The 26,599-nt window shown below is 56.0% G+C and overlaps 1 protein-coding gene across 5 annotated transcripts in view; it reads right to left on the bottom strand.

The window, feature by feature from the left end:
- Positions 1 to 2,369: 2,369 nt before the first annotated feature.
- ZC3H18 (zinc finger CCCH-type containing 18) overlaps positions 2,370 to 26,599 on the bottom strand; it is a 43,078-nt gene continuing 18,848 nt past the window's right edge. For 3 of the 5 annotated variants that reach the window (XM_005218764.5, XM_005218766.5, XM_059877399.1), the window contains 15 exons: positions 24,593 to 24,741; positions 24,188 to 24,280; positions 23,384 to 23,541; positions 20,933 to 21,050; positions 19,733 to 19,995; positions 10,462 to 10,653; positions 8,961 to 9,086; positions 8,477 to 8,581; positions 7,372 to 7,515; positions 7,003 to 7,062; positions 5,894 to 6,054; positions 5,540 to 5,739; positions 5,041 to 5,137; positions 3,936 to 4,032; positions 2,370 to 3,182 (listed from right to left, as the gene is read on the bottom strand). In XM_005218764.5, coding sequence (XP_005218821.1) covers positions 2,975 to 3,182; positions 3,936 to 4,032; positions 5,041 to 5,137; positions 5,540 to 5,739; positions 5,894 to 6,054; positions 7,003 to 7,062; positions 7,372 to 7,515; positions 8,477 to 8,581; positions 8,961 to 9,086; positions 10,462 to 10,653; positions 19,733 to 19,995; positions 20,933 to 21,050; positions 23,384 to 23,541; positions 24,188 to 24,280; positions 24,593 to 24,741 — 2,171 coding nt within the window. In that variant the 3' untranslated portion in view covers positions 2,370 to 2,974. The remainder of the gene's footprint in view (positions 3,183 to 3,935; positions 4,033 to 5,040; positions 5,138 to 5,539; positions 5,740 to 5,893; positions 6,055 to 7,002; positions 7,063 to 7,371; positions 7,516 to 8,476; positions 8,582 to 8,960; positions 9,087 to 10,461; positions 10,654 to 19,732; positions 19,996 to 20,932; positions 21,051 to 23,383; positions 23,542 to 24,187; positions 24,281 to 24,592; positions 24,742 to 26,599) is intronic. The other 2 variants (XM_005218765.5, XM_003587224.6) reach the window with 1 other exon arrangement.

Raw genomic sequence — 26,599 nt, 5'->3', positions numbered from 1 at the left:
GACCACTGGGCCCAGGCAGCACTGCCCACGGTGAGTCTATGCCACAGTCCAGTTTTCTTATGCTCCCCAAACTTTGCACTGTCAGGAGCAATCTCTTTGCCTTGTCCTAGTCCATGGCCCTTCAGGGGCTGGCTGACCAGGGTGGGGGTCCCCGCTCGTATACCCAGGGCTTGTGCCTCCTTTCAGCCCAACTCCTCCTGCCAATGGAGGCGGACTGCCGTCATCTGGGGTGTACAGGCCTGGGGGCGGGGGTGCTGGACAGTTGGCACAGGGCGGGAGGGGGTGTCCAAGTCAGTGGTAGATGATAGCAGGCTCGTGGGGCGGCAGGCAGGTGTGACCCCCATCATGAGAAACCCGAGGGAACTTCACTGTCACTGAACTGAGCTGCCCCATTAGCTCAATGTGTTCACTCATACGTTGGAGACTATACTTCACATTTGAGTTAGAAAAATTATAAACTAAAAACATGGTGTCTTCCTTTTCTCACCCTTTCAAGAAAAGGGGAGAAGGCCTCATCTGAAGCTGGTAGTGGGACCTGCGGGGTGGCCTGGTGGGCAGAGGTCCTGAGGGCTGCTGCTCCTCATGGGTGGGGTCCGCTCACCAGCCAGGGGCGGGGAGGTGTAACTGAGACCCGACCCCTTCCCTGGAGAAGAGGAGGGTTAACATGAGAAAACTCAGAAGGCTGGGGTTTCAGTTTACCCTCCAGAGGGCCAGCTCGAGGATGGCACTCGAGCAGTGGACAAGGGAGGGGTTGGAGCTGTGAAAGGAAGTGTGGGCCACAGCTGGGTCAGAGTTCCAGAAACAGGAAATAGTGTGTGCAAAGGCCCTGGGGTGGGAGGAATGCCAGTGGGCAGGGAAGGCTCGGGTCAGGTCCGGGTCTGCCGCAGAGGAAGAGGCCGGAGGGGCGGGGCCTGCCGCGGAGGAGGAGGCTGGAGGGGCGGGGTCTGCCGCGGAGGAGAAGGGGAGGAGGAGGGCTGGAGGAGGAGGGCTGGAAGAGGGGCGGGAAGCAGAGTTTGGGCTTGAGGAACAGGTCGCGGCTCTTTATCTTCGAAGGTGAACAGCCTGGCCGCACGTTCCCCGGAGGGCAGAGATGCTGAGAACCCATTACACCACGGAGCCTCCCTTTACCCAGATGCTTGGCCTGGAATGTTCGTTCCACTAGACCTGTGGTGGAGCTGGCTCAGGGTGTGATCTCAGCCCTCCTGGGACAGGTCCCTGCTCCCAGGTGGCAGAGGGCAAGCTGCCAGTTTAAACCCAGCCCCGGTCCAGGGACCCAAGGCCACAGGTCCAGCCCAGGCATGAAAGGTCGGGTCAGGGCAGCCCCTCGGCTGAGTGCAGAGACCTGCCTGGGGGCTCACTTGTGGACTCCTGGCTTCAGATGTCATCACTGCCTGGCTGGCTGGTGGGGTCCAGCGTGCAGGGCCAGGCTGTCAACCTGAGGTGCCGTGCATTCCGGCCCCATGTCCTCGAAGGCCGCCCACTTGGAGAATGGGAGTTCCCTCTGCACCTGGCTTTGACCTGATGGCAAACCAGATAAGACCTGAAGAATTACCCAGACACACGCCATGATAAGGCCGGTGGTGCAAGAGGCCTCACGTGTGCTGTGCTGCGGGGCCGGCGCTGCAGACAGGCCACTGGAGGCCCTGCGGCGCTGGCTCCCGCCCAGCTCTCCTGTCCCACATTTGAAGGGCCATGCAGCCTTGGGGCAGAGGACCTGGTCACTGCATGCAGCTCCAGGGTCACGACCCCAGGCCAGAGCCCTAGGTGGCTCCTCCTGACACCCCCACAGTGAAGTTCTGGGAGGTGAGTTGTCTGCCAGGACTCACGGGACTTGCTTTAAAGGTAGTCTTCCGAGGGCAAAGGCCCTGATACAGGTCTGGGCAAGGGCACTCCCAGGCCCCTGGCACCACTCTGCAAAGTCAACCCACAAGGGAGGGTCTCCCTCCAGTGGTCCTGGTCCCCTGGGAGGGGAGCAGGGGCTGAGCAGGGCGTGGTGCCGTTCCTGCCCTGCATTGGGACGGTAGCATGGCCCGGCTGGGACGTCTCACGCACAAGACACCTGCACGTCCGCGCGGGGTCCAACCTCGTGTGAGGCACTCGGTGGAGAACTGGCTTGTAGGCTGGAGTAATCTCTGGTCCAGGGCCCACCGGGAAGGTGGCCTCTGATCCAGGCAGAGATGGCGGCCCTCAGAAAGCCCTGCCAGGCCAGCCACTGCAAGGAAACCAGGTGAGCATGCTGCGGGGCCAGACTAGCAGCTCCAGGGGCGTATCAGCAGCCTCCTTCAGCCAGCGATGCTCAGTGGGCATCACCAAGGGGAGGATGCAGTGGGGCTAGGCACAGGCAAACATCACCACCAGGGCAACACAGCTGTTTATCAAAATATTTTATTTTAGGAGACCCCTCAAAAAAAGACCCTCCACATCTGACAGATGCCCAACAATACCCTCGGCCTTTTTTTTTTTCTTTTCAGTCTTTTCTGTGTTTTTCTTTTTTTCCTTTTTAAATCAACTAAAACAATTTGATGCTTAAAATAAAAGACAGGAGTATTTCCCAATCAGACTTTAGTCAAGAATATATATATTTTTGATCCTGGGGAAGGCGGGGTGGGGAAGACGCTCGGCAGCACTCAAGTGTTCCTGGTTACAGGAGGAGGGCGGAGCTGGGGACGCCTGCCTGAGCAGAGGGAGGACTCGTAACTGACATAAAATCGGAGCTGGTCCTCGGTGCCGCTGTGCCCTCGCCCACCTGGCTCGCAGGACTTCTGCTCTGGGAAGGGGTTGGTTCAGTCTGGGATTCAGCGTCATCTTCATTACATGTGTGGCTTCTTTTCCAGCTGAGAAACTTTTTTTTTCTTTTTTAATTTTTAAAAAGAATCACAGCCAAAATAAGACATAAACTGCAAAATCCAAAATGGCTGCGCTTACCCTATTTATAAAAACAGGTGAGTCCCTGCCTCGGGGAGCAGAGCCCGGGCTACACCTTCCCGGGGATCTTGGCCCGCTTGCGGGCGATGGCGTCCTCCACAGCCTTAAGCTGCTTCAGCAGCTCCTCCCGCCGTGACAGTGTGCTGGCCTTCCCTGACTTGGTGCCCGCAGTGGCGGTGGTGCTGGTGTCCGAGGCTTTGCCAGGCACGCTGGTGACCTTGCTGGAGCTCTTGGACTGGGGTGACAGCGGACGCTTCCTGCAGGGGTGGGGAGGCCATGAGAGAGGGCTGCTCTCTGAGAGCCTCCTGCCAGGGGCCTGGGTCCCAGGAGCTGCACCTGCTATACAGAAGGCACCCCCTCCCCAGCGGATGAGGCCCCCACCACAGACGAGCGTCCAGGGTCCAGCTCGGGTTCTGGCCACAGTCAGCATGGCCCCCCGTGCTCCTCCCATGCCCCGATCGCGGAGCACACCTGCGAGGTGGAAGGCACAGTACCAGCGCTCGCCTGGAGCCCACCGACCTGGTCCTCCCACTCTGGTCCTCACCCTGTGCTGAGGTAGAACCCACACTGCTGACCCTGACTTCAAGCAGCGCTATGGGCCAAGGGCTGGGGGTGTGGGGCTGTGTCTGTGCCCCTCCTGCCCGGCCCCCCCACCCAAACCCAGGGTGCTGGTGCGCAGGGATTCAGCCTGCTTCCAGGGAAAAGGTGAGCCCCACCCCTGCTTCTTGAGCTGAGTGGGAGGGAGGGAAGAGCTGCTGCCAACTGCTTCCTGGTCCTCCGGCTGCAAGCCACGTGCTCCCGGGCTGCTCTGCATTCTAGGACCTGCTGGTGGCCCAGGGTGAAGACATGGGCCGGCATAATGTTCCCAGCACCTCTGAGCCTGCCCTTAGCTAGTCCTGATGGCTCAGGCCTCCGCCTGGGGAGGAAGCTCGGCTGGCTCTCTCTGCGGCCAAGAACCCGATGTGCTGTGCCCAGGGTGGGGGGAGGGGGATTTGTGGGGAGACACTCACCTGTCTGTCGGGGCTGAGGGGGCCTTGGAATTCTGGCCCCTCTGCCGCTCTGGCTTCGGGGAACTGACTCTCCCACCTGACTTCCGGTCCCGAGAACCTGAGTGACAGGGGACAACATAAAACCAGGGTCCCAGCTCCATGTGGGCCCAGCTGTGCAGGGGCTAGAGGGCACACACAGGGAAGCAGCAGCCTCTCTCTGGCCCCCGGTGACCCCACGCCAGAGAGCAGCGGCCGTTCAGCTCAGCTTCCTCATTCTCAAAAGTACCCAGGTCTAATTTGGGTTTTGGTTTCCTGAGCCACCATCAGTGTCGTTCAAAACAAGGAGCTTCCAGTATGCAAGGCCAAGCAGACCAAAACCCTCCTACACTGACTTGGAAGAAACTCACAGTGCAGGTCTTCAAGTGGAACAAAAACACACGGCTGCTTACAGACCGTAGTAAGATCAAGAACAGAAGTGCTTGCTGTCCTGAGTGTGGGGCCCGAGTGAGGGCGCACAGAGGCGTCCCACCACTCAAGAGGCATGTGGGCGGCCTGGGCGGGGGTGTGTGTTTCAGGGGTGCACCGTGTCCTCCTCCTGCTCCTGGTGGGGTATGCTGGGCCCTCTCCTATTTTAGGGGGAAAGATGCTCTGGCAACACTTGGGGTTTCACTTTACTAGTGGAGCAAGCCAGGAAGAGGCTCTGCCTGGGCCAGTGGCTCTCTCTGCAACTGGGCCGAGCAGTATGGGGGCGGCCAGGCACGCCCTGCAGCACTGAGATGCCACCCCCTCCACATGCTCATGGCCTCACAAGCCCAGGTGGGGCTTCCTAGGTTGAGCAACTTGTGTGATCACAAGAGACGACCCCAGCCATAAGGAGATTGGGGAAAACACATCACAAAAAAACAGTGCTACGCCTGCTAGCTTCTGTTTGTGAAAATGTATTTTCCATAAAAAAACCTTACTTGTGTCAAAACACAGTATCATATTACTATTACTGTTACGAGTACTATGGTTTTCACTTCTAAAACTAAATGCTGACGGATGCAGACCACCCGGTCAGAAGCCCCCTGGGGGCTTCAACACTTCTCAGGGCACAGGAAGTGCGGCTCCAGAGGTAGAGGCTCACCTCGGTCTGGGGAGAGGTTGGCGCGCTTGGCTGGCGGTGGGCTCTGCCTGTCCTTGTCTGAGGGCTCGTAGCGCTTCCTGCTCCCCTTGTCAGTGGCCTGGAGTGACGGGTGTGCAGTCAGGACCAGGGCCTGAGCGGACGCAGGCAGCCACCTGCTCTCCGCTCCCGCGGGCCCTCCTTGGGGGCCCCTGGGCCGCAGGGCCCCAAGTGAGGCAGGGCCCATGGTCTCCGGGCCTCCATGCCAGGGATGGGATTCGGCCCTCCAGTCGCCTGGGCACTGTGGATGCCAACTCAGAGAGGCCATGTCTGTTCTGCCCCCCGACCCATGTCCCAGGGCTGTCCTGTGGTAATTGGCTCATCTCCCACCATCAACCCCCTGCCCACGTGGCGCTGCCCATGAGGCTGTCCATAAGGGCATCACGAGCCAGGCAGTGTGGAAAGCCACTAGCTGGCCCAGCCGTGGGTCCTGGGGTCCCAACAGCACTGCCCACAGCCCCACCTTGTTCAGCAGCGTCAACTTGATCTCCTTGTGGGCAATGAATGTGGCCGCTGGGGGCTGGCCTGGTGGTGCCTGCTGGGGGGTGGTGGGCTGCTGGGAGGACCTGCCACCCGCGGGGGTTCTTGAGGGTTTAGGCGGCTGTGTGGACGAATCCCGTTTCCGCTTATCCACTTTCACACCGTCCTCCTTCTTAGATTTTCCTGCCAACGAAAAATGCTCTCTCAGCCTCTCTTCCAGTGAGGCAGCTGCCTGCGTGCTGTCTTGGGGAGGTGTCATCAACAGACAGCGGATGACCAGCCCACACCACCTCTCCTCTCTGGACCCCAAGGCCCAGCACACCTTGTGGGCACCTACCTTTCTCCTTCTTGGTCTGGGCTGGGGTGGGGGACCGCGAGCTAGCCGAGGACACGGGGCTGGCCAGGTCTGCGTACATGTCATCTGAGTCCACGCTGTGCGCTGAGCTGCTGCTTGATGTGGCACTGGACACCGAGGACACACTGCTCACGCTCAGAGATCTGCACACACAAACACGTCTGTGCCCACACGGTCCCGAACCCCAAGGGAGGCGAACCCACCAGCTTGACTCTTTAGGGGCTCTGGACAGTTTACAGGTGCCACCCAGTGAGGGGACGCCTACATGGCTGGGGCCAGGCCCTTGTGCTCATGGTGACCGTTCTGTTAGCTGGGCAGGGATGCACGACTGGGTGTGACCCACACACAATAGAGGGCAAGGAAGGGATGCAGGACGAGCAGACGCTGTGTCAGAGATGCCCCGAGGGGCTGGCTCAGGAGGCTTGAGACATGGATGGTCTCCTCAGTCAGGAGGCTTGAGACATGGATGGTCTCCTCGGTCCAGTCCCGTCACAACCCAGGCTATACGAGGGCTCCACTCCCTGAGAAAACCGCCCGCCCCACGTCCTGAGCTCCAGCGGGGAAGGCAAAAGGCAGCCTTTTGTACGTAGTATTTTTGGCAGTGCTGGATCTTCGCTGCCGCTCAAGAGCTTTTTCTAGTGGTGCACAGGTTCAGTTGCCCCGTGTCCCCTATGCTGGTGGGTGGGTTCCTAACCACTGAACCACCAGGGAAGCCCAGAGCCCTGCCTTCTTGAAAGTTAGATAGGTTGCAGACCTACTCGGAGAGATTCAGGCAAATGTGTATACCACATGCTGCCTACAAGTGAAACAGAAAATTGAATTCAAGGAATCTCAGGGCTAATCTGATACCATCTTCTTTTTAAACTAAATGACAGAATTCTCTTCTGCTTGTTCCTGTCTCAGATTTTTTCAATAGGCTGTCCCCCAGCTGCCTCGGCCTGTTCGTCCTTGCTGGAGCTCTGCAGAGCCGGAGGGCCAGCCTGAGGGAGGGGCCGCGCCCACCCGAGGTGGCCTCTGCAGGGTTTCCTGGACCCTGACTGCAGGCAGAGGCTGCCGGGATGGGATGGGGGCAGGAGAGATGTGACAACAACCTGGATCTGGAACTGGAGCCACTGTAGCTGCTGCCACTGCCGCTGCCGCTAACCGTGCGCCTGCAACACAACCAAGAGGCCGCGGCTCACGTTTCTGGGGCCTCAACACACGGCGCCCCCAAAGCCAGGGCTCACTGGCCCGAGACCAACACTCCACCAGGGACTGGCCACCGAAATCAGGTGGGACTCGGATTTCTTCTATAGAGGACTCCCTCTCAAAGTAAGTCAAACCACACCCCCACCAGCTCCCACTCCCCTGCCACCACCAGGAAGGGACTCCGCCGTCAAGCTCCTGGGACACCAAGGCTGGGAGACATGCCGAGTCCCTGGGAGCACCCCTCCCCCAGCTCTGGAAGGCGGGACACTCACCTCCTGGGGGGGCTCCTGGCCTGCCGCTCCCTCCTCCTGGCTTCCCGAGGGTCTCCGCCGGGCTTGGTGGGCTCGGGGGCAGTGGTGGTTTTGGGGGCCTGCGGTAGGGCTGGAGGAGGGGCTGGCTTCTTTAGCAGCTTCTCTCTGTCATGTGGGACACAGCGAGCTGAGACCCTGCTGGGCAGGCCTCAGCCCTGCTGGCCAACCTCGGGGAGTGGGTATCACACACACACACACTTCCCCTGCCCCCTGCCCTGAGGCGTTGTTTCCTGCAGACCCCACCCCACACCAAGCATCACCTGCCTCTTCCTCAAAGGCAGAAGGAGGAAGATGGGGGCCATTGGGAGAGCTCTGGAGGACAGCCCACCAGCCAGGCCACACTCCTTCAGTAATGGCACCCTGACCCCTGCCCTGCATGGCGGGGGCGGCGGCCCTCAGGGAAGGCTGGGTGTGCTCGTGTGTGGGGACCTTAGGCAGGCAGGAAAATGGCCCCAAAGCAGTTCTTCATTGTTGCATGGTGAAGATACCCTGCCAGTGTTGAGCGCCCTGAACACATGTGGGCGAAGTTGCCGGTGGGACACAGCGTCTGGGTTACGGGCAGCTGCCCAGCGCGGTGGCAGGACTGCCCACACACAGCCCCACCTGTGAGGCTCGGGGCCGGGCCCAGCACTGCGCTGGGGTCTCGCGGCCGATGGCACTGGGGAGGTGGCTGCAGTGTCTGGGATGGAGGCTGTACCCCAACACCATTCACTTTTTAACAGGGGGCTGCCTGAGGCCCCGGAGCTGACCCTGCTCAGGAGGAAGCCCTGCAGCGGGGTTGGGGCAGACCTGTGCAGGGACAGCCAGTGTCGGGGGCAGTGCTCCCTGACCCTGCACGCCAGTTGCCATGCGGTTCATGTGCCAAGTTCTAGACGCTTCTAACCCCTCCCTTCGACACGTCTGTTGAGAAGGACCAATGGCAGGAGCAGTGAAGAAAGTAAAGGATGACAGGGAGCCTGGCAGGGCCATGTCCCCAATGGAGAAGAAACGTGGCCCATGGCCTGAGGTCCAGAAATCGAAAGGCCAGGCCTGCCCCTCTTCCCCAGGGCCCGTTGACAGAACTCACCCTGCTTTCGTGGGAGGTGGAGCTGGCTCTCCCTTGGCTCTGGCAGGTCTGTGTGGGGAGGGCGTCGGGGATGGCGATGGGGATGAGGAGAAGGACCGGGACCTGCTGGGGAGCAGAGGTGTGAAGGGGGCACCCCACCGTCCACGCCCCGAAGGGCAACTACTCAGCCTGGGGTGGCTCGTGCTCATTTCCTGAAATGCACCTCTGGTGAAAGATGCTGGGGGCAGACAGCACCCCATCAGCTGTCATGGGGGAGCTGGCGGGGACGCTGCCGAGCATGGGGCTCTCGGACACAGCCTGGGGGAAGGGTCAGCAGTGAAGAAAGTGTCCCTGACGTTGTGAGAACAGCTCAGACACGGCTCTGTCGTGGGTCCAGCGTCACCCACTGCTCACACAGGGCTGGCTATGGGTGAGCCCCACACCCTGAGATCGCCAGAACCCCCAGGTTCCTCAGCTGGGTTCCACACTTCTCCCCACAGCTCACCTGGACCGGCTGCCTGAGAATGAGCTGTGCCTGGAGGACCGGCTGGAGTAGGAGCTGTAGGACGAGGAGCGGGACCGGGAGCGGGACGAGCCGGAGCCGGAATAGGACGACGACCGTGAGGAGGACCTGGCCCGGGGAGAGCAGAGGTGAGGCGTCTTCCCCTGCCCTGCTAGCGCAGACGTGCCCCCGCTCACACAGACATGCGCCCTCTCACACAGACGCGCCCCCGCTCCCACAGACATGCCCCCTCTCACACAGACGCGCCCCCCGCTCCCACAGACATGCGCCCTCTCATACAGACGCGCCCCCGCTCCCACAGACGCACCCCTGCTCCCACAGACATGCCCCCTCTCACAAAGACGCACCCCCGCTCCCACAGACGCGCCCCTGCTCCCACAGACATGCCCCCTCTCACACAGACGCGCCCCCCGCTCCCACAGACATGCCCCCTCTCACAAAGACGCACCCCCGCTCCCAGACATGCGCCCTCTCACAAAGACGCACCCCTGCTCCCACAGACATGCCCCCTCTCACACAGACGCGCCCCCCGCTCCCACAGACATGCGCCCTCTCACACAGACGTGCCCCCGCTCCCACAGACATGCCCCCTCTCACACAGACGTGCCCCCCGCTCCCACAGACATGCCCCCTCTCACACAGACGCGCCCCCGCTCCCACAGACATGCCCCCTCTCACACAGACGCGCCCCCCGCTCCCACAGACATGCGCCCTCTCACACAGACGCGCCCCCGCTCCCACAGACATGCCCCCTCTCACACAGACGTGCCCCCCGCTCCCACAGACATGCCCCCCCTCACACAGACGCGCCCCTGCTCCCACAGACATGCCCCCTCTCACAAAGACGCACCCCCGCTCATGCAGACACACCACCTAGGGGCACCTTGTGGACACTGTGCGGTCCAGCCCCCTTCTCGTGGGAGAGGTGCTCAGAAACCAAGATCTAGGTGCTAGGTATGCTCACTGTGAAGAGTGACACAGCTCCCAGGCCCTCGGACACAGAGCCAGGACATGTCCCCGTGAGTGCTGATGAGCGAGTCTGACCCAGGCAGATACACACGTGTGTATCTGCGTGTCCACCAGGGCAGGTAGTGGAAATGCTGAGTCCACAGACACCTCCAGCCTCCTCCCTCTTCAGGGAGTGCCCCCACTCTCACCGCCCACAGCGTCCTCGTTTGTGCAGACCTGGTGCACACACACACCTCAGAGCTGCCGACCTGAGCTCGCAGGAGATGGGTGAACTGACTGGACACCGGGTCAGGCTGCTCTTGGCTCTTCCGCCAGCAGTGCCTCTTCCCTCGCTGACCCTTGCCCAGGCCTGTGCTCCGCTCTGGGCTGCCTGCACCCTGGCTCACCTCACCGTTTATTCTGGGGTTCATGGAGGCCTCGCCTCAGTGCTAAGTGTCAGTCCTGTTAGCTGGCGATGCTCCAGAACCCGGCCTTGCTGAGAAGACACACACTCAGTCCTGCTGACCTCCCTTACCTGGAGGAATTGGAAGCAGAGGCCGACGAGGCTGATGTTTTTCGACGCCGTCGAGCGCGGCTAGGGGAGACTGACACCCCGAGTTTCTTCTTCGGAGACTTGGACCGGCGCCAGGGGTCCTTCCACTCGTCGGCTCTCTTCACCTGGGGTCCTGTGGACACAGTCTCCTTCTTTGGCGGCTCAGCTTGACGGCTGAAATCACAGAGGGGTTAATAGGTCTGGGGCCACCTCCCACCAGACAACTCTGCCATTTGGTGAAAGAAACTGTGTGGGGGGAGAGACCAGGACCTACGGGCTCACTCCAGGGATGCCACACGCAAGGCAGCAGGCGCTGTCGACGGGAGACCGCCCCGGAACCGGACACGTGGGGCTCTCTCCACGAGCACTGTCTCACAGGGCCACGGGGGAGCTGGCCACCCAGCAGTGCCCCTCAGAATCCCCACCCTGCCCACAGCACAGACGCTGGGCAGGGCGGGAGGAAGGGGCCCGTGCGTGTGCGCCCTAGAGACAGGCGCACGATGGCAGCACCGTCAGCACTTAGGATGCTAACGTGACTAAAGAAATCCTGGTTTTCAAGTGAGTTAGAAACTCTGTAAATATAAACCTCAGCCCTGGATACTTCCTTTGTTCCCAGGCAGGGCAAGTCAACAGTGTCAGAACAACCTGCCCCCACCACAGGTCACCACCAGTCGGAAACGCTCACAGCCGAGCCTGACAGGAGAGTGGGATCAGCTGAGTCCTGAGCGCATGAACAGGGGTGGGGGCTGGGCGGCAGGTCGGCAGGGCAACACCCAGAGCACAGGGTCCCAGACCAACAGCAGTTCAATATCAAGGTACCTGCTGGCCTCGTGACACATCGATCAGATAAAAATCACAGAAAGTGAAGCAGGGCAATAACCCCCGTCATCCGGCTCTCTTGGCACAGCCGTTCCTAGCGTGTCCGAGTGTCCCCTCTGCCTGTGTTCATTCTCCACCAAGGACCCTGCAGGTACAGCCAGGGCTGCTCGGAGACAGCCCCACCTGGAGTGGACCTGCCTGGCCACGGACAGCAGTGCTTCACCGTCAGGTGTCACATAACCTGGACGCTTCTCTACCGTTAGCTATTTCTGTGTTTAAAAACACAAACAATAAAGTCACCCTTTCTATTAAGTCTTTATGAATGACTTGTCTTTTTGAGGGTAAATTTTTAAGATGTGGAATCAGGGGGCCGCAAGAGGCAACTTTTTAACAGGTTCTTGCTAAGTTATCAAATATTTTCCCTGGAAGTGAAAGCATTTCACACTGGGCTCAGCGTGGTGCTTGCCCCACACTCCCTGCCTGGGGACACTGGGGTCCCGTGTCACCAGGAGCACCACCGTGCCCAGAGAGGAGCACACCTGACTCCTGAGAGCTCTGCACACAGAGCGCTTCCGGGAGGCCACTTGGGGGTTCGGCCATGCCCGTGCTTGGCCAGTCTTCCAGGAAGCTCCTGGGGTATGACGATGGGAACTCCCTGCTGTCAGGTATTTTCCCAGGCTACCGGCTTCCGCTCACTGGCGCTGCTGACACTTGTTCCAAGTGTTATCAGCTTCGTTCAGGCTCACAGAGCCCTCTCCACCTGAGCCAGGCTGGCTTCTAGCTGACTGAGAGGCACTGTCTTTCTTCTTTAACCCCTCTCCTGCCCCTGCAGTGTGGTGTGCTGGCTGCCGTGCTCTGTGCGGGCCAGGGTGGGGGTGTGTGTGGATATTGTGAGCCTGGCACTTTCCCGCCCACAGGCAGGGAACCTGCTTTCCCTCCAGAAGGTGTGGGTGATGCCATCTCCAGGCACAGATTCTTCTTCAGAGGGGCTGTGCTCCCCCATTCATCTGTCTTTTCTTATTCCAGAACCTGATCTGCACACAGGACCACCACATCATGACAATTCCAGACATGCTAATTCTCAGAGGCTTCTGGAGTGTCCTGCCCATCTACCTAGAGAACAACTGTAGCAGCACTGTCAGCCCTGCCTGACCCGTGGGGCTCTGGATCAGAACCGTGTCGGACATATGAACAGGGTCCTGACACTTACCCCCACTTTCCATGAGTGCTAGCAAAACATCAGTTTTATTCACACAACATAAAACAATCACCGTCTGCTGATATCTTCAGAACTTTTCAATTAGTCTATCCACCAATGCCATGCCAACTATCTGCTAAGAGCCCCCACCAGGAACAACATCCAGCATTTAAAACCACCCTAAGGACACTGAACGGAGGCATAAAACCCTGTAACTCGGCCTCCACATGCTGAGCCACTGCCCCGCTGGCTCCAAGCGTGTCCTCCTGGAAGTGAGTCCAGGAAGGAAGTGAAACCCGCGTGCTGACTTGTGCCAGTCCCAGGCCATCCCAGGCTGCTTTCACCTTTACACTTCCTGTGCTGTTCTCATTCTGAAAAGACAACAGCAAAGGAAACACCTTGGTCACTGGTATTTTCATGAGTCATCAAAATGGCCCAGCTCTGTCAACCTGTGGCTCTTCCAATACAGGGAGAGAGAAACAGCTGGGCACCGAAGGTGTGTGTGATTCATACTGGAGCTGTGTGAGTACTAAGGGCTGTGTGTCAGCAACAGGGAAGCAAAAGAACGCTGGACCCTCTCCCCTCGCAGAACACAGCACCCATGGCCAGACAGGTGCCGCGCAGCCCCCCAACCTCTGAAAGGCAAGGCTTCCTCACTCTGGCTGCAGTAAGATGGTCTGGCTATCTTATGAGCGCCAGAACCAGACCTGGAAGCATCCCTTGAGCTCCACATCTCCGGCTAGTGTCATGGACGGGCCAGAGCTGGCCTTGCATTGACTGAGCTGAAGGCCCATGCCACTTTCCTTTAGCTTGACAACGAGCCCAGGACACTCGGGAACCCATTCTCCAAGTCCGCCCGTGTTCCCCAAAATGTGGGAAACCGGGCTCCTGATTTTAATTAGTATGAAGAAAACTATTTTTATTTCTTACTTCGTTTCTACAGTGACTCACCATGACAAATTACCTGGTGTGTTACATGTTAAGGGTGTAAAATTTCCTTTAAAAATGTATTTAAGTTTAAAAGGTGGAATTTTTTTTTTTAATCCCATGAAGGTTTTTTGACCACAGCACGCAATTTGTGGGGTCTTAGTTCCCTAGCCAGGGACTGAACGTGGGTGCTCGGTGGTGACAGCATGGACTCTTAACCACTGGGCTACCATGGAATTCCTGGGAAATATCTTAAAATATGAATCAATAGTGTAGGTGGTACCTGGAAACAGAAAATCATGCAGGTGGAACACCTGTGGGACAGGGAGGGCACTTTGCAGACCAAAGTGGGATGTGAATGAGCCAGCTGGGCCCCAAATCGCCTCCCCCGACTGGGGTCTCAAAACCAGGGAGAAGTGGTTTCACACCTGGATACAAACTATAAACAATCATTTTAAAGACAGATGTTTTGGGAAGAAGGACTGGATGAACAATCAAGAGAGTTCATTCACAATACTGACTGGGGAAGCTGTCTCTAGACTACTGGGGAAGGGCAGGGGCACCAGGCAGGCCCGCGCTGTCAGGCTTTGGGGAACAGGGACAGAGCATGGGGCCGAGTTGGCGCCCGACATGCAGCTACTGCCTGGGCTATCCTGCTCTCCGACAACACCAAGGAGAGCGGAAAGAGACCTGGGAAACCAGGCAGCCGCAACAGCAACTACATGGGGACGCAGGACGGCAGGCACACCGGGCTTTTCCCACAGGCCACCCGCCCACAGGAAGCTGGGGCCACACGGGAGGAAACCTGCGTGCGCTGGGACAGCTGGGAGGAGGACAGCCGTCAGCCATGCTGGCACTGAAAGCTGACAGAACAGATTCGGCATTTGCATAAGCCCTCTGAACAGAGAGGAGGAAACACCTTCCCATAATCTCTGAGCAGCCCTCCCCCTGGCCAAAGCCACGAGCAGTCTTATCTGCCAGGCTCCTGAGCCTTTATTAAGGCCACACGAGAGGGACACTGAGGAGCAAAGGGCCTGAGTCCCCTTGAGACACCAGGGCAGAGGTGTGAGGCGCGGCGGTCACAGTCGGGGTGCCTGAAAACCCTTGAGCAGCGGCCTAGCTTGAGGTCAAAGACAAGAAAAGATAAAAAGGAGGAAGGTTCTCTTTTAAGATGGAAGGGTGATGAGCTCAGAGAGACGCGCAGACAGCGAATGGGCAGCACGTCAGTGGGTTTACCCACTGCACTCGCTCACGCCTCCCGCGGGCCCTTCCCCACGAGTTGCTCACCTCCAAACTCTGGACAAGGTCACCCTGGGTCCCCGTGGACATGGAGCCGGCTCCCAGGATGGTCCCCAGGATGCCATGAGCCTGAACAACCTGCCCAGCAGCCTCCTCCAGGCCAGCAGCTCCCAGGGACCCATGCACAGACGAGCAGGGAGCAAACAGGTCCCCCGACTCCCCCCACAGGGGCCTGGGACGGTGAGGGCAGTTCCCAGGGAGGGGCATCTGGGACCACAGACCCATCGCTTTATTCCTCAGACTTGAAAACAAATTTTGACTCCACCTCGAGGTTGGACTTTTAATTTCTGGGTGGGGCCTTGAAGACTTTGTTTCCACAGCGAGGCCCATCGTTCCCAAGCCCACTAATGCTGAGGAGCAGCATTAGTCTGGGGTGGCCCTGAGGCCCAGCGCGCTCCCACCGTGGAGGGCAGTCATAGCCTGACTGCTCTTGTGACCTCATGCATTGACGCAGTTCCCACCAAGGCCGCTTGTAGGCACTCGGGTCAGAACTTGAGAGAGACCACAAGTCTCTCCATTTTTGGGCAAACTCTGTGCATCAGTCAAGAAGTTAGAACACAGGATCCACACAGATCCACTTTTCCTCGAGAATGCCCTGGGCATAACTTTCCCAGAGGAGGAAGCAAGCCATGACTGGGAAAGAGGAATGAGATGAGAAAGATAAACAAGGTTCCTTAGCTCCCAGGAAGTGTGTCTCCTGCTAGCAGAAAGTCCGAGCTGGGATCAAACTCCTTAAGTGCAAGGATGGAGCCAGTGCGGAACGGGAGGCCCCTGTGGCCTGGCCAACACGGCAGTTGTCTGGGTGTGAGAGCCTGGAACCCTCGGTGTTATTTAGCAAAGGCGGGTAACACCACCATGGGATCCCATGAATTCCACAAGTAAGACAGATGGCACTGAAGGTGGAGCTGCCACGGCAAGAGGTGAGGTGCTCGAGGAAACAGGGAGGGAAAGGCCACCGAAAGCAGAGGGGGACCTGATGTTTCCCACGGAAGTCAGAGGAGACCTGAGTGGCCATCACCCTCGGCCAAGCACCAGTCTGAGCCAGACGGAGCGCGTGGGCCGTGGCTTGGTCAACTGAACAGTAACCTCCATGCTCCCAGGGCCTTGAGACTCCCGGTGGGCGCACTTGAGCAGGTCACCTCTCTGGCATCCAGGTGACAGTCGCCAGGCCATGGGGAGTGTGAGGAAGTGGGAACAGCACTGCCTCATGAAGAACCCTGGTCCCTAGGCGATGAGAAGCTGGCCATTTCAACCCCAAGGGACCCCAAACCTCTCACTGCACTCGAATGCTCAGTAAACAGCTTTGAAGATAACAGGCAGTCTGGGCGAGTCCTCGGGAAGGTCCCGGTTACTATTTGTGTCTGGAATGACATTCATCCACCTGTCTGAGAACATCCTCCTTTCTGCGGCGCCCTACCCACAGAACACACCTGCCGGCCTGGCTGGGAGAAGGTTTCATGGAAGTGCTCCTCCGTCACAGCGATCCTCTCACAGAACTGGCTATAGGCTCTGCTCTAAAAACAGCCCAGTTATAGAAGTGGGCAAGATGCTTGGAAAGGCCCAATCAGGAAGGTGAGCCTCAATGAAGGTGGGGGTGCCGACTCCAAATGAGCAACACGGGGGCTGGCCCGGAGGCCTGCAGAAGCGCCAATAGGCGGTCCCTGTGGCAGCCGCTCCACAGGAGGCAGCTCGGGCAGGTGAGGCGGGGGGTGAGGGGGACCCGGCCCGGCAGAGCCAGGACCCACCCTGCTGTGTGCTGCTAACCCCCTTCCGGCCACAAGCTGGGTTTTGGGAGCTCTCACTGGTCGTGGATATGAGGGAAGATCCAGCGCCACACCCAATGGCATCCTCTTCTCCCACGTGTGGAACCTTCCCCGACAGACGCCGCCCTGTCCACAGCCCGCACGCAGCAGCAAAAGCTATGCCTTTTCCTCTCTCAGGTGTGTGCTGCTGCGTGCTCAGTCACGTCCAACTCTCTGTGGCCCCATGAGCTGTAGCCCACCAGGCTCCTCTGTCTATGGGATCTCCAGGCAAGAATACCAGAGTGGCGTGCCATTTCCTCCTCCAAGGGATCCTCCCGACCCAGGAGTCAAACCCGCACCTCTTGTGTCTCCTGCATGGGCAGGCAGATTCTTTACCACTGGGAAAGCTGGGAAGCCACCACGTTCTCTACATCCAGCTGCTGACGAAAAACTGCCAACCTGTTAAAGGCTAAGCAAACAAACCCTTCCATAAAAGGGAGGTCATGTAAAGGAATTACGGCAGGGAGCCTGGCCACCTCCTGACACAGTGGTCACACCAGCTTGGGCTGATCAAAAGAAAGGAAACAGGAGACTGTGTTGGAAATTCTGCTCTGGTGAAACCCCACCCTTCAGGCTGGTGGCAGGGCTGGTGGGGCCCCAGCCAGGGTGATCAAAGATGAAATTCAAGACTTCCAAGACCAGTAAGCCAGGCTGAACTGAGGCCAAGCGATGGAATGTGCCCCTCTACTGAGGGCAGCAGGGGGTCCACAGGAGAAGAACTGAGCCCAAAGAAGGGAAGTGAACCAGGTCAGAGGCCGGCAGCAGAGCACACCAGCCCATGACAAAAGCTGCCTCTGATTTGAGGAGGAATTCACAAAGTTCCCTGAACCCTGACCCTCTAGTTCAGCTGTGCTGTCGCTGAGCCCTTCCTCATAGAAGACCCTGTCGCTGTGCAGACATCAGATCTGGCGGCTGCTCTCAGTGCTCCACTGCTGGGGGCCAGGCCAAGACTTGCCACTGCCTTCAAGAAACCCTCCTTGTGGGTCTGATGTCCCTAGACTTCCCCGTGGAGAGTGAACACAGGCATCTGTCCATGAGCTACAGGTAGTCTCTGACTTACGATGGCTAGACTTTTACAACAGTGGAAAGCGGCATGCCTTCAGGAGAAGCTGTGCTTTGAATTTTGCATTTTGATCTTTCCTGGGCAGTGAGCCACAGCTCCTCCTCATGGTCACCCACATGTCCACAGGGCAGACGAGCTCTTCTGGAACCAGGAAATCCTTTAGCTTTCCACCTTAGTACAACTTTCCATAAGCCTCACGAAAGATTCCACACTTTACACTGTTCAGTAGATCAGATGCATTTTTAACGTACAATGGGTCTTTCGAGACAAGACTCCTCCTAAGTTGGGTAGGCCCTGGGGTCACACACAGACTAACTCCTGGCGCCCCCCTGTGCCGGGCCCTGAGACTGCAGTGCCCTGTCAGGGTTCCACTCTACAAAGACCACAGAGGACAATAGGTAAGCAAGTACTATGAAGTCAGAAGGAGATAAGAGGTGTTAGAACAATAAATAAAGCAGGAATGGGGGTGGGGTGGGGGCAGACCTCTTTGAGTAGCAGGTAAAGCCCAGAGGCAGGGGAATGGCAGAGCAAAGATTGAGGTGAGCCTGGCCAGAGGAGGCAGAGGCTGGCCAGCGATGTGGACAGAAGGCAGTGTCTACCAAAAAGGGGCTTCAAAGGGCCCCACAACAGAAAAATTAAAGAAAGAACTCTTTCAATACATCTAAAATATGATTTACTCTGAATGTTCTGAAAATATATCACTTTGCCCAACATTAGGAAAAAACAGCAAATTCAGGGAGGTCAGTTCACTGTCACCTAAAGAACGAGAATAGAACCCATACTTAACAAAAGACGAGAATGAAAGACTATATGGTCCTGACGTTTACTTTCAGAAACACAGGACAGGACTCTGTTCAATGGCAAGGACAAGAATCAGGGATAAGAGTCTGGCTTTTCCACCAAAAACTGTTAGAACTAATGAACGAGATTCAGTGCAAATGCAGGATACAAAATCAATGTACAAAAACCAGTTGTGTTTTTATACACTAACAACTACATAAAAAACAAATAATCCTATTTATAATAGAAAATAATAAAATATTTAGAAATAAATTAAATCATAAGACACTGATGAAAGGAACTGAAGAAGACACAAAACACTGAAACACACACCAAGCTCATTAAATCAGAAAAATATGGTTACAACGTCTGTGCCACCCACACCAATCTACAGATCCAGTGCTGTTGCTGCTGCTAAGTCGCTTCAGTCGTGTCCGACTCTGCGACCCCAGAGATGGCAGCCCACCAGGCTCCTCCGTCCCTGGGATTCTCCAGGCAAGAACACTGGAGTGGGTTGCTATTTCCTTCTCCAATGCATGAAAGTGAAAAGTGAAAGTGAAGTTGCTCAGTCATGTCTGACTCCTAGCGACCCCATGGACTGCAGCCCACCAGGCTCCTCTGTCCATGGATTTTCCAGGCAAGAGTACTGGAGTGGGGTGCCACTGCCTTCTCCACAGATCCAGTGCAGTCCTAACCAAAGTTCCAATGGCATTTTTCATACAACAGAAAAAACCACCCTAGAGTTCTGTACGGCACCACAAAGGACTTGAAATAGCCAAAGCAATCCTGAGAAAGAACAGAGCAGGAGGCACCGCACCTCCTGATTAAAGCTGTGCTAAAAGCTGTAGTAATCAAAGCAGTGTGGCACCGGTGTCAAAACAGAAGCACAGATGTAAGCAGGAGGCAGAGGCCAGAAACAAAGCCCTTTATATCCAGGCAACTAATATTTGCCAAGGGAGCTAAAAACACTCAACGGGGAAAACTGGACAGTCACATGCAAAAGAAAATTAGACCCTATCGTAAACCACTAATAAAAGCTACCTTGAAATGGATTAAAAAAGATGTGAGGTGGGAAACCACACAACTCTTAGAAGAAAACAGAGGGTAAAAGCTTCATGATATGGGTCTTAGCAATGTTAGATATATGATGTCTAAAGCACAAATAGCAAATGCAAAAATAAACCTGCGGGACTGCATCTAACTAGAAAGCTTCTGCACAACCAAAGGAGGGGTCCAGACAGCGCGGGGAGGCCAGCCCTCTACCTGGGTGCGCAGCCCGGCTCCGGCTCCGCACAGCGCCGCACGGGGGCTGCCGCCCCTCCCGCAGCCCTCCCGCTCCCAGGCGCCGGAAGGCTCGGTTCCTACCTGGGTGGCTGCGGGGAGCGGGCCTTGGGCTTCTCCTTGTCCTTCTCGCGCTCCTTGTCGCGGTCGCGGTGCTGCCTGTCCTTTTCGTCCCGCTTGGCGCGCTCGCGCTCCCACTCCTCCTTCCGCCTCTGCCGCTCCTTGTCCCGCTCGCGCTCCCGCTCGCGCTCGCGCTCCCGCTGACGCCGCTCCCGCTCCCGGTCCCGCTCGCGCTCGCGCTCCCGCTCGCGCTGTCTGTTCTCCCGCTCCCGTTCTCGCTCTCTTTCCTTCGTGGAAAAGCCAAACACACCCACACGCGGGATCAGACCCTCAGAAGGGGAGGCGTGGGCAGGACGCGAGAGCGGGTGGAGGAGACAGAACACCTGGGTGGGGGTCTCCTTTCTGCGCCAGAAATGGACTTGAGGCCACATGGGGGGCCCGCAAAGCAGGCTCTCCAGCATCAGCACCAGGTCTGTGGGCCTGGCAGGCCTCCTGGACCTCAGCTCCTGTCTCGAGAGGTAGACACCAAGGTTGTGCACAGGCAACCCAGCCTGGGGCTCAGGGGACCCAAGCAGGCCCCGCACCCTCTGAGGCTGCCCTGGCTGGTGGGAGGCACCCACAGCCCTGTGGCCCGGCCCCAGTGAGTGAGGAGTCTGCTCTAACCGCCGGGGGAAGGGGCACAGCAGGGCAAGCAGCCAGGTCCTCTTCTCGCACAGGCTCACCGTCTGATGGGGTCCCCAACCAGTCACTCCCCTTTGGCCCTAAAAACTCAGGACTGTCACTTAAGTTGTGGCACAGAAACCGCTAACCTGCTTCTAATGACCTCTTCCAAGCGGCAGCTTCGCGTCAGAGGCACAGGGTCAGGGTCTCAGAGGGTGAAGCACATATATTCATAAACCTACCACATCTAGGGAAGTGCCGACAGGAATGGCCACGACCCACCAAGGGTGGTCCTGAGCCTGAGAGAGGCACACCCCCTGCTGCTGGCATTGCTCACCCACCCCGAGGCTCCGGTGAAAACAGAGCCAGAGCACAGACCAGCTCAGGGAAGGAGCTGTTCAGTTCACCACAAGGTCCGTTCACGGAGCAGAATCCGTTCTGCACAGATGGTCAACTGGGACTTGAAATCAGTACTCCATGCTCATGCAATTCAGCCCATATAAAGCCCTATAAATGAAAACGGGTGATTGAAAGGGTCCACCAGTGAAGTGCCAACCTACATACCCGGTAGTTATGGTACGGCTCGGCCTCTGTGTACTGCACCCGGAAGTTCTCATACTGCCCGCCACGCCAGAAGCGCTCTATCTCGTAGTCGTAGTAAGGGTCTGCATAAGGCTCAAGTCTGAAAAAGAGCAGTAAAAGTCAAGCTTATCACTTAGGAACGTTAATGCAAATACATTACATAAAATAGTTGCCAGGATTTAGACACGTTAAAAAAAAAAAAAGAGAGAGACTGCAAGGCTGAGTCAATATTAGAAACTGAATATACTAAACAAAATCACAGACCTACAGAGAAATCAAAGGATAACACCTACAGATGGTGAAAACGATTGTGACAAAAACCCAACCCCTTCCCAATGAGAGGAGGAAATGACACTTTCTTAATGTGATAGATACTGATGTTTATACACTGAAGAATTAAAGCCAGCACCTTATTCACTGGAAACAGGGAGGTGTTCCCATTAAGATCCCAATGGGCAAGGAAGGCCAGTGCCTCTGAGACAACCCAGTGTGCTGGGGGCACCACCGCAACCAGACTCCAGGAGCCCCCAAGCCATCTCAATGTGCAGATTAAATGACACCATATGTGAAAGCCATGACATGATGGTGAAGCCAATTCAAGCGGCAAGAAGAGCCCAGTAAGGCACATAGATCATTCTAGACAATAGCCAGTGAGGAGGGTAGAGAAAACCCCATTTAACCAGCAAGAAAGGAGACATACTGAGGAACAAGGTAACAATACATTTAACCAGAAACACGCAGAACCTACTTGAGGAAAACTTCAACACTCTCGACAGACACAAAAGCACAGGTGAATAAGATCACATCCCTCATCTTCGCAAAGGAAAACTGACCGTCACCAAGAAGTCAGTTAATTTACAAATCCCTTCATTAATTTATAAATTTAGGGCAATCTCAGTAAAAATGCTGACAAGGTTCCTCATGTGGGTAGACAACTGATCCTCAGGTTCACGTGGACACAAGACATGCAAGACCAGCCAAGAAACCCTGGGAAGGATAAGATACACCCTCTGTGTGATTTTCCTGGTGTCCAGGGGTTAGTACACCACGCTTCCCCTGCAGGGGGTAACGGGTTCAATCCCTAGTCGGGGAACTAAGATTCCTCATGCCACGTGGCACAGCCAAAAATTAGGGGGGAAAAAAAGACACCCTCTGAGACCTCACAACATCACAGATGGGCCAGGTCATGAAGCAACAGATCCAAGGAGTAAAACAGGAGGTCTGGGCGCAGACCCTGGTGTGGGTGACGGACCTTCAGCCATGGGGACAGGATGCTCCTATGCCCTGGAAGAGGAGGGCCCTCCTCACACACCGACCCAGAGGACCTGCACGGGGCCTGGAGCCCAGGAGTGTGCGTGTGTGTGTGCGCGCGCACAAACACGTGCGTGTGTGAGAAGGGGATGGTCACCCAACAGCAGCTGGGCCCTCAAGCTTCTTTCAGGGATTCTTGGCTCCAGACTAACCCTTCCCGTTGGGTAAACTAGTAGGAGAAACAGAGGTGCCCAGAGCTCAGAGAGGCCCATGGCCCCCTCCAGCCTGCACTGCCTCCACAAAGCCTCCGGTGGCTACTTTCTAGGGCATCTCCCCCCACACTCCTGGGGCCCTGGTGGGGTGAACCCGGGGCTGTGCTGCTAGGTGACAGCCCTGTTCGCTCCCAATAGCCAGACAGCTTCCACACCCTCCAGCCTCAGGCCTAGACGGGCGGCTGTGGCAGTGACTGTGGAAACACAGAGCTGAACCCACAGCCTTTCTCTGTGCCCCTGACTGTTGTTTCAGCCGGAAACCAGGGCTGTGCTTTCCAGTAGGAAGGCCCCTCGCACGGTGTTGCTGTGAGACCAGGGGGCTGCTGAAGCCGCCTGCTGGGGAGAGACCTGGCCCGCCCTGCCTGAAGCTGAGCAGGCTGAGTACGGAGTAGGTGCTGGGGCCCGGGTTGTGTAGGGGCACCACACAGCTCCTCAAGGGCTGACGGGGGTCTCAGCCACATGTGCTTCTGCAATCTATTTAAAAGGCCCATGATAAAATGTCTGGAAGCAACAGTGAAGAAACCTGCCACACTCCTGGGTTTTGGGACAAATTTTACAGCTTCTCCTGGTTCCTAGGGAGCCTGGGGGAAGGTGGGAGAGACCTGGGGCCCAGGGGCTTTAGGAACAGCTGTAAACCCCCTCAGAGTTCATAGGAACCCCAATGGATGTGAGCCCTCTACAGTCCCAAGGCCCTGGCATGGCACTCAAACATATCCTCTCAGAAGAAAAACAAGGAAAGTCAGCTGCAAACTGTCTGCAGCACCTCAAGAAGGCCATTCTCAGCCCAGGGGTGTGGACAGGACCCCAGGCCCTGGGAACCTCTGTGCTGCTGCTCCCCAGAGCCTGGGCCCCACCCAGCCGGGGACGCTGAGCTCTCAACGGGGGAAGCAGAGGCAGAACCACTCCTTACGCTGTGTCTCTGACATCTCTCGTGATCCGATAGTTCCAGTCTCGGAAAACTTCATTTTCTTTGTCAAACTCTCGCTCATCTTCACCAATGGTCACTGTAAACCTTTTCTCTTCAAAATCAGGCTCCTGTTCTTTTCGAATGGTTGCTTTTTTCAAAACCTACCATTGTAAAAAGAGAAGCCAACACTGTTACTGCTAAGGAAACACAGGGTGTCCTATCCTGACTGACCCCTGATGCCTGGGCTGGCATGCCAGAGGAGCATGACCAAGCGCCCAGTAGGGATCTGCTGAAGCTCTGTGCTGGGAGGCACACGGGACCCCACAAGGGCCCCATCCCTGGAGGCCCAGCACACCCTGCACTCAGCTCACCTATGTCTGACTTCCTGTTCCTAGTCCTGGCCTTGAACTGGGGGCTCCAGACATGCACTCAGTGAGGGGGCAAGGGAAGGTTCTCTAGGCAGGAGAGGCACCCAGAGTGGGGCGGAGCTCGGGGAGTGGGCGGGAACGGCTCTGCTTTAGCCGGTCATTTCCCTGAAGGGAAGGCCCAGAGCCAAGCGGGGTAAGCCTGGGCACCGGGAGCCAGGTGCCAGGTACCAGGTGTGGCTGAGGATGAGGGAGAAGGGGGAGGTGGGTGAACACTGTGCTTCCCCAGGAAAGATGGCTTCTCCAGATCCAGAGGCCACAGGGGAAGCGGCATGGCCCCGGCCTCTGGATGACCCAGCAGCCTCAGAGAGGCAGAAACGCTGGCTTTGTGCGAGGACCACCACTAGTGCTTTTCTTCGCAGGCTTTCCGCTGGTCTGTTACCTCCTTTGCGTGCCGGAGTCCTCGTTCCCAGGCACTCTCTGTGGGGGGTTCTGGAGGGGGTGGAGGCAAAATTTCATCTACTACAGGCCCGCCCTATAAGAAACAGTAAGCAAAAAATTACAACAGGAAGCGAAACTTAGAAATGCGGGAGCAAAAATATCAAGTGAAACCCCAGCGGGTCCTGCCTGCTCTCCTCTCTCACCCTCCCTCCCTTGACTGGCTGCCCCAAGCCTATGGTGGCCTCTAGCTGGGGACAACCAGGGGGTTGGAAGGGAGCTCTGGCTTCCGTGGCAGCCTAGAAATGTCTTACACACAAGATGTATTCATGTCTTTGAGCTGGAACATCACAAACAGAGTTTAGATGTGATCTGCCAGCAAGGAATGGCGTTCATGGTGTTCACATACCCATGGGTTGGCAGGCATCAGGGGGTGCGGTCCGAGCGGCGGGGCCCCATTGGGGGGGAAGGGCTCGGCCTTGGTGATGAGGGAGTAGTTGCCCTTGTCGTTGACCCCGGGGTGTATGAACCTGCAGTTCATGCCCCAGGTGCAGTTCCCTGTGGAAACAAGAGGCAGGTCGGGGGGCCTGGCCCATGTGCACAGCTCAGCTCCCCCTGCTCCACTGGCGACCGGCACGACACCCAGGCAGCGGGCCGAGCGCAGCCCTGTCCATCCCACGAGACCATGCAGGCAGGCCTGGACAGTCTGGGCCGCCCTGCGAGCAGCACCTTAGGGCTCACACAGGACCCTGCCCCCACAGTCACCATGAGAGCAGCTCATCTCCCCTAAACAGAGACACCCAGAGCATCCCGGTAATCGGGGTGGCCCTGCCTCGGGTTTCACAGCTCAGGACATACACACCCGAAGGTGCACAGACAGGGTTGTGATTCTGACTCAAGAGAGCCCCATACTGAAACAGAAATCATCGAGAAGTATGAGAGCGATCAGAATTCTGCCAGTTTATGCCAGGGTGATCTTTACCAGCTCTGTACATCTGCATTTCTCCTAACAAGCCACTGCAGACTATTTCTGGTACTTAAAAAAATGGGTTAGAGAGAGAACACATAGACAACTATAATAAATGCGGTGTTTATACTTTACAACAAAGAACTAAAAGGGTTGACTTTTAGCATTATTCAGCAACAGAACACTAAGATTCAGGAAAACCACTTAACTTTTCAGGACAGAGAAGACTACATTTTAAATTTAACTAGTGAGTGAATGGTTTTTTTTAATTTAATTTTTTGAATAGGTAATATGTGCACAGGCTTAAAAAATAAATATGGCATATAATATCTAAGTGGTTTTAGAAAACATTTTCATTGGTTAGCACGTAGTTAAACTGTAAGCCATCTTTTAATATATATTCACTCCTAAACAAAATATTTCATTTGAATATTTCTGTCAAAAAAGTTTTTCCTTATATCATGTAAATTTAAGAGAAATAATCATTTGATATTTAAGGAAACACTAAATTTTACCTTTTAAACATTATGAGCATTTCAATTTGTATTAAAACCAACATAATAACATATGGCTCCAAATTAAATAAGGAATAAAGTATGCTTAAAAAAAATTGCTTCTCTGGGAATGCAAAAATAACCAACTAAGTTTATAATTTCTAAAAGTGTTTGAGAGATCACATGCAAGACAGAGACTGGGAAACACTACAGGGGCTTCAAAACCCCAGAGACTCAGACAGTTTTAAATAAAAAAGAATATGCAGTCATACATCTAAATAAAGAATTCCAAAATATCCACTTATTCATCGCCTGACTCTCATAAACTCCCATCACAGTTCACACTGCTCATGCAGTTAAAAAGTAACAAAAAAATTGCAAGCACATAAAAATATTAACAAAATAAACCACAGCACTTCTATAATATTTAAAATCTAAAATAATCTAATATATGGGTGGGGGTAAATGAGTATGTCATTCTTTGTTCTTTTTGTATTTGAATTTTCAAAACAAAACAAAAACATCACCCCTGACCTACTAACAAAAAAGCTCTTTGGTTCCTCAGGTTTTAAGGGCAGGGAGGAGGAGACGGTGAATGAGCAGAGAGAGGAGTTGAGACTGCCTGTGTCTGGGCCCAGGGCCTCCAAAGAGAAGGAGGAGGCTGCTCCAGGAAGTGTGGGCGGTCTACATACATGCAAGGGCAGGCGTCCCGCGCCTGCAGGCAGGAAAAGTGGCAAGAACAGTGCAATCCCACCAGCCTTTTGAAAAGTGAATTTTCAATTATGCAGAAAGAAGTCTATAAGGATACACCCCAACTGTATCAGGATAACTGTTTTGACTCTCTGTCAGCACACATTACTTTCATAATTTAAGAAAGCAATTTGTTTGGGAAAAAAATTCTCCAGGAAATGGAAGCAAAAATAGATTTACAGGTTTAAAAACTCTCTTCTGCTTC

This window comes from Bos taurus, chromosome 18 (assembly GCF_002263795.3).
Source record: "Bos taurus isolate L1 Dominette 01449 registration number 42190680 breed Hereford chromosome 18, ARS-UCD2.0, whole genome shotgun sequence".
Lineage (NCBI taxonomy): Eukaryota > Metazoa > Chordata > Mammalia > Artiodactyla > Bovidae > Bos > Bos taurus.
This window is presented reverse-complemented; position numbering and strand designations above follow the sequence as displayed.